General features: G+C 42.9%; 1 protein-coding gene across 1 annotated transcript; it reads right to left on the bottom strand.

Moving 5' to 3' along the window:
* Window positions 1-471: 471 nt before the first annotated feature.
* On the bottom strand, window positions 472-3,533 carry LOC121964545 (melanoma receptor tyrosine-protein kinase-like; the record flags this gene model as incomplete). Its single annotated transcript, XM_042514749.1, has 4 exons — window positions 472-579; window positions 826-960; window positions 2,796-3,003; window positions 3,382-3,533. Coding segments are annotated over 4 exons (603 nt in total), but the record flags the coding sequence as incomplete, so codon positions are not given.
* Between the last annotated feature and the right edge of the window lie 3,984 nt (window positions 3,534-7,517).

Here is a 7,517-nt window from a genome sequence, read left to right as displayed (position 1 = left end):
ATGTCAGTGTGTGAGTGTAGCTGCTGACAGTCTGGGATATGTCAGTGATCAGCAGCTACATTGACTGTGACAGGTCACCTAGTGGAAATAGCATGTATTTCCTCCATATGCCAAATATGGTCAAAATGACCTCATCAGGTGGAAAATAGTCAAAATGACAAATTCAGAGTCAAAAGCCCAGAATGACACCCAGAAATAATACAAGTCCTGTTTTTCTGCTCTGATGGCTGTGGGATCAAAAATGTCAGTTTGAATGGGTTTCAATGGAGCATTTTTGGACCTGAACAGTCTGAATGTAACTATTTAGTTTCCACAGTGTATTTTAGACTTATTGTAGGAGCTGAGCTGCAAATTCACTGATTACACTCAAATACACAATCTGGACTACATTTAGGACACATGCATCAACACACACACAGTTATCACAACAGGAAGAAGAAAAGAGACTAAAAATAAATAAAGGGATCAGAGGAAGAGAAAGAGTGAATGAACAGAGGATAAAGAGTTTACATTTCTGGCAGTGCTCCGGTCCTGCTGCCCAACACGAGCCGTTCACACACCCGGGATCACACCTCTCACCTGCAGACACACACACACACACACACACACACACACACACACACACAGGGGTTTTGATTTTTTCACGGTCATGATCATCAGTCGTTTAACTGTCCTCTGACCTGAAATAATGTCTCGGAAAAGAGAGAAAATTAGGGAACGAAAGTTCAGATAAATCAGTAAGCCAATGAAATAACTGTATTTCAAATACCTGGACAAACATTAATTAATGTCTTTAAGGGACCTCAAAACTCCAGTTCTACTTACATGTACGTGGGAACGTGTCCGTCTTGAAAAGCACGCTGGGATTGCTGGCTTTGTCCAGGATGTCCCACCACTGGATGGTCTCAATGTTACACAGCAAGGGATTGTTGGTCATCTTTACCCCTCCCTTCAGGATCTCTGCGGGGACAAGACGGGGACGTTTTAGTATCACGTAGGTCAAAGACAAGTCATCGAGTCCGTCCTGTGCGGGTCCAAGTCATTTAAAGGCCATGACAACGTCCCAGTGTCCTCAAACGAGATGAAAATAAAGTCCCAACGTCAAGAGACAAGATGATGATAACGTCCTCAAACGAGACAATTACATCCCCAATGTCCTCAAATGAGATGAAACAAAAGCCCTAACGTCAAGAGACAAGATGATAATAATGTCCCAATGTCCTAAAACGAGACAAAAATAAATTCCTAGTCCTCAAATGAGACAATAATAAAAACTCAATGTCCAAACATCCTGGAACAGGCGATAATTAAGTCCTAACGTCCTCAAACGAGACAATAATAAAGTCCCAGTGTCCTCAAATGAGACGATAGTGTCATAATGTCCTAAGACAAGATGAAAATAAAGTCCCAATGTCCAGTAACGAGACAATAATGAAGTTTTAACATCCTCAAACGAGTTCTTCCTGATCAAACTACAAACGCTATTCAATATAAACAAAACTATCAAATTTGACAGATTTCGTAGCTTGCCCACTTTTTTTAAAAAACATTTTTGTGTTGTGGTTTTGCTTCCATTAGATATCAAAGAAAAATGTCCACAAATCAGATAAATAATGCCCTCGTGTGAGGACACAGGGTTGGAAGACAGGAATTCACCTTCATTTGCATTTAAAACTGAAATTTAAAAGTATTATTGTGTGTAAAGATCCAGCTGAAATATTTCTTTCCTGCGGTTAAAGTAAATTAGCACACACTTTAAAACCACGGCTCGTGTCCCTGCACGTCCAACAGCTGGATCCCGCTCTGAGCAAACACGCAGGGCCAAACGTCCTCGTCCTCAGCCAGCGCTCCCGTGGGTGCGGTCTACTTCCTGCTGTCGGAGCACAATCTGGTGTTGACTGAAGGTTTCTAAATAGTATGCAGCCTCCACCCCGTCCCCGCCCGCCAGCACCATCCCGACGCTCATCAGCGGCTTATAAAACCAAATGAAGCACAACTCAGTGAGCCGTAAACGGCGTCAGAAAACAGCTGCAACCGGCGACGATAAACTGCCTTTATTTAACCGACGTAACCGGCCGGCTCTGGATGCACTGAGACTTTCTCTGCCCCCCGATTCAGTTTCTGTAACTCTGATACTTTCAGCCCGCCGGCCAAAACCTGTTGCCCCCCCCCCCCAAACATTTTCTACTTAACGAATAAAAAAAATGTGATCCACTCTGTGAATAGTTTTTGTACTTTTAGTCTCCATAAGGTGTCAGAGACATAAAACAGCATCAAAATAGAGCCCCCACACCCCCGACAGAGGTCCTGGATAAGACCCTAATGTCCAAAAATCTTTTGAAAAAGTTTTGAAAAAGTTTTGGAACCCTAGAAATGTGCTAAAATCATGAAAACATCCTAAAACCTGAGAAACTTCCTAAAATCCAAAAAATGTTTTAAAGTCCTAGAAACATCATTAAAAAAAACATGATAAATCCTAGAAATTTCCAAAAATTCAAGAAAAGTGCTAAAATCTTAGAAACGTCCTAAAATCCTGGAAATTCCTTGAAAACTTGTCTTAAGATGTCTCGAGATCCTAGAAATGCTCTAATAACATAGACAAGCTCTGAAACCCTAAACCTGTAAACTTCCTAAAATCCAAAAAACTTCCTACACTCCTGGAAAATAATAATCTGAATAAAGTGCTAAAATCAAAGAAATGTGTTAAAATCAGACAATTGGAATAAAATCCCAGAAAGTCCTAAAATCTGAGAAATGTCCGAAAATGTGCGTGCGTGCGTGCGTGCGTGCGTTACCCCTCAGGCTGCTGAGCTGCAGCTGTCTCAGCCCGCTGGTGTAGTTGAGGCTCGCAGACGAGTGGTTCCTGTTGTAGTTGGACATCACCAGCAGAGCGAACTGGTTTTGGTAGAGGTTCTGTCCTCGGATCAGCCTCAGGTTCAGCAGCGGGACGGTGGCGGCCTCGTTGATGGCGATCAGAACGTAGCCGCCCACTTCCTGGATGGACTGAGGAGACGGGAAGGAACCGTCAGTGTTTTGGTTTTTTTTGTTCTTTTTTGGATGTCGTGTGCTCGTAGTGTTCGGACTCTCCTCGTCTCTTTGGGACGTTAGTGATCGATTGAGTATTGGGTCATTATTGAAAACATAATAATAACCAACAACAAAGATCAGCGTCGGCAGCACGTTCAGTCTCGTCCGGTTTAACCCTTTGAAACCCGGAGTGACATCACAGCACTGTGCTGCATCACACAAACACAATAAGCATCTATTATTACTAGCATTAGTATTTTTATTAGTAGTAGTAGTAGTATTTCATTATTATTATTATTATCATCATCATTATTATTAGCAGTAGTCATAGAAGTATTCATCGTGGAGACGGACCTGGAGGAAGGACAGGTCCTGGTGCTCCAGGGTGAAGGTGACCTCCAGGTTCTCCAGGACCACGGAGCAGTTCGAGTACATCGTCACCATTTTGTTATAGTGACTCTCACGAGTCCCCAACAACGTCAGCTGGTTACTCGTCCCCTGACACACTGACAGACAGAGACAGAGACAGACAGAGACAGAGACAGACACTGACGTGAATGGAAAAACCTTCAACTTTTCTCTTTTCAAAAAAAAACTCAGAGGATTATTGACTCTGTCCTAATAAGAGCCCGCGCTGTCTCCGCATGTTTCTCTTTAAATTTCAGGTATAATAACGTCCAGGTGCAAACTGGTGGCTTCTTTAGTTCTTTAATTGACCCTCGCTGTCCACCATCGCTATAGTTACGGCTGCTCTGGCTGGCATCTGGGCTCAGTTATCTGTCTCTGGATTTGACATGTTCATGTACTACAGAGGACAATGTCCCCTTTACTGCAGAGACAGTCTGCAAGTCTGTGGTGGGACATCGCTGAAGTAGATCAGCGCAGCAGAAGTTTGGCTAAAACTCGTCCGTCAGCGCTGACGCTTCAGTTGGGCTGCGATTCTGGTTCATACACGACACGGTCATTTTTTAAAGTTGCGTTAATCGCCGACCGACATTCCTGTCTTTATGATGCTGTACCGCGCCGAGTTTTGGCGTTTCCTAATCAAGATGATCTGGAAGGAACTGCTTCACTTTTAAAAACTGTTCTGAAATAAAAAACAATGGAATTGTAAACGTGATTAAAAATTGTGAGTAATCCCGATTAACAGAAACATTAACAGAAATTCTGTGATCAATCACAGGCAGAAAAACAACTAATAACAATCATTCGACAGCTCTAGTTAAAAAATAAATTCCTCCTGTGGTTCGTGAATACGTGTTGAACGTTTGAACCTGATTCACGTCAGGTGTCCTGCAGCTCCAGTTTCCTGCTGTGAACTCATCGTGTGAGGTATTTAGAGACTCGTCGGGGCGGCAGGAAGGCGTGACGCCTTCAAACAGACGAACGAGTCGAGCAGCAGCCGCAGGACTCGTCAGTGTTCTCAGAGAGGAATGAAACCCGTCAGGCTCCGTTTGTACCGCAGAGCGACTTCCTGTAGAGACTCTGACGTAACGCCAGCCGCCAGGAACAAAATACCACGGAGACGTGTCAGGATTCAGTTTAATATTATATATACATTCTCAATAATATCGGTTACCTGAGACTGGATCAGTAATATAGGTTTATACCTGAGACTGGATCAATAATTTAGGTTTATATCAGACTGGATCAATAATTTAGGTTTATATCAGACTGGATCAATAATATAGGTTTATAACAGAGACGCATATGTCAGATGGATCAATGAAATTTGGATTGGATTGATTGAACTGATCAGATTGATTGAATCCTGAACTGATGAAGACTTCAGTCTCTGCTTGTTTCACTTGGCTGCGTTCCTATTGGCCGGCTCCCTGCTGTGATGTCACTAAGACAACACAGCTGCTCTGATTGGCTCATGGCTCACTTTGGGGGAGCGTTCCACATCTGGACACACACACACACACACACACACACACACACACACACACACCACACACCCACACACCCACACACAAACACACACACACACACACACGGCCTTTCACACAGAAACACACACATAACACACCCACACAACACACAAAAACGCTTAAACACGCACACACACGCACAGTATATGTGTTTTAAGTATAGTCAGTTTAGTGACTATCTGTGAAGATGATTAGGACAATAAAACTTCTCCTCTCCTCCTGTCCTCCTACCCCTCCTCTCCTCCTCTCCTCCTCTCCTCCTCCTCCTGTCCTCCTCCCCTCCTGTCCTCCTCCCCTCCTCTCCTCCCGTCCTCCCCTCCCTGTCGTCTCCTTCCCTCCTCATCCATCATCCCTCCTCTCCCACTCGTTTATTCCTTCCTCTCTTTCCTCCCTCCCTTCCTCTGCTGTTCTCTGACTCATCCGTCCTCCCACCTCTTCATCCTGTTCCTCGTCTCCGTCCTCTGTGACTCCTCACTCGCCACATTCACATCCAGTTTTTTGAAGGGTTAAAAAACAGAAAATGTTCCCACTGAGCTGTTTACGTGGCTGATAAAAAAAGAACATTTCACTAAAATTCCTGTTTAAAAGCAGCCGTGCTCTCTGATCAGGGTTCCCCTGTTCATGGAAAACCTGAAAAAGTTATGAAATTCGTAAAAATCCCTGAAAGTTTTGGAAAGTTTTTTGGGCTGTCTGTTTAAATTCAGACTCGCATCATCAGGCGGAGACCCCTCAGTCAGGCAGTTGTCGGTTTGTGTTTTTTTGAGTCAGTGTGCTGTTTAGTGTACGGGATGTTTTGGTCCCCAGATTTTGCTGCAGAGTGAGCGCTCTTGACTTTGACGTTACTCTTTGGTACAGACAGCAGCGGACATGCTGCAGCAGCACAGAGGAGAGACCTGCTGAGAAGTGGTGAATTTACAGCTCAAAACAACTTTTTAAGACACAATTTCTGGATTTTGTTTCTTGACACATCTAGTGTCAAAAAAAATGTTGCACATTTAAAATTCAGTTTTTAGCGCCTTCAGCTTGTTTATGACATAAATGCTGCTGTCAGACTGAACCCACTCAAACTTTAAAACTTTGTGTGGAAAATAAATAATAGACTCAGCAGCTACAGTCACATACTGAGCGTGGAGGGATCATGACAAGAAACCCGGCGTTTGAAGGGTTAAAAATCTGAAAATAGATTTATATTTGATATTTATGATTAGTACTAATGTTGGTTAAAAAAACAGACTTAATGAAAGTAGAAAATCAAATGAATGTATAACATTTGCCAGCGAGTATTTGACACTGCACAACAGAAACATTAAAAATCACATTTGTTGAAAATTATAAATGTAGTTTTCCCTAGCTTTTTTCCCCTTTAAAAATAAATAAATAAATAATTTACTAAATCTAGTATTTTCTGGCATTTTGTGGAACATTTCTCAGCAAGTTGCTCGTTTCCTTTTTATTTCCATGTTTTTGAAAGAAGTTCAAAGGTTTAAATTTTACTACGGTGAACACAGACGGCGGTGCTGCTGACGGGAGTAACACTTTCATGTCCATGGAGTAGCATTTCAAAGCTTTTCAAAACTTTTCAAGGAGCCGTAATGAAAAATACGTTTTTCAAACTTAAGATTCTAAACTTTCAATGATTTTCAGTGAGTCCTTGACTTTTCCAGACCTGGAAATTGTGATTGTGAAACTCCATGACCGTGGGAACTGTGTGATTATAAACACATACAATGAGCTTTTATCTTTGAGCGTTAGTATGACAGAGACACTGATCTGCACTACGCAGGTTCACACACACACACACACACACACACTGTTTGTTCAGGAACAGGTCTGATGTGTCAGATCATTCCTTGGACGGCGTCCTTGGCTGTCGTACGGCGCGCTGCACATGAAAAGAGCTCCTGTGTGCTTTCATTCGGAGACGATGTAGAAACGCGTTGGCAGTCTGTCATCACACACGTCAAATGTTTATTGTCTCAGCAGCCGTGCAGGACACTTTTTATACAGCTCAACATTTGGAGGAACCTGCAGCCCACTGTGCATTTTTTCTGATGCATTTTGACTTTGACGTGCCGCCCCAAATGTCGAAAAACTAAAATCACTGCCTTGCTGTTGTTTTCCTCTGCAAGCGGTCAAGTCACAGTTTATATTCGCGTCCGTCCAGACTCACGTGGAGCCGTGACAGCTGACGACGCTTCTGACGTGGCTGCAAAGACGCTGCAAATTCTAAAAACTGATCTACAATCAGCAGTTTACAGATTAGTGTCACCAATTCAGTGAACTAAAACAATCACACGAAGACCAGACGGGATGAACTTTATTAATCCCCAAAGGGGAAACTCATTGTCACTCAGTGTCTGTGTCAAACGAAATAAACAACAAATGTAAGAACGCAAACGTAATCAGTTTCCCACAAACGTAGTAAATTTTCCACAAACAGCCGTGATATGAAATTTCCTGCAAATGTCCAGAAAAGACATCTATGTTATGTACGCAAATAGCACTGCGGCTGATGTGCTTTTAACAACAGTTGCAGGAAGATCTGTCAGCGGCGTG

The sequence above is a fragment of the Plectropomus leopardus genome, unplaced genomic scaffold (assembly GCF_008729295.1).
Source record: "Plectropomus leopardus isolate mb unplaced genomic scaffold, YSFRI_Pleo_2.0 unplaced_scaffold1593, whole genome shotgun sequence".
NCBI classification, from domain to species: Eukaryota; Metazoa; Chordata; class Actinopteri; order Perciformes; family Serranidae; genus Plectropomus; species Plectropomus leopardus.
Note: the sequence above shows the minus strand (reverse complement) of the source record. Positions and strands in the feature narration are given on the sequence as shown.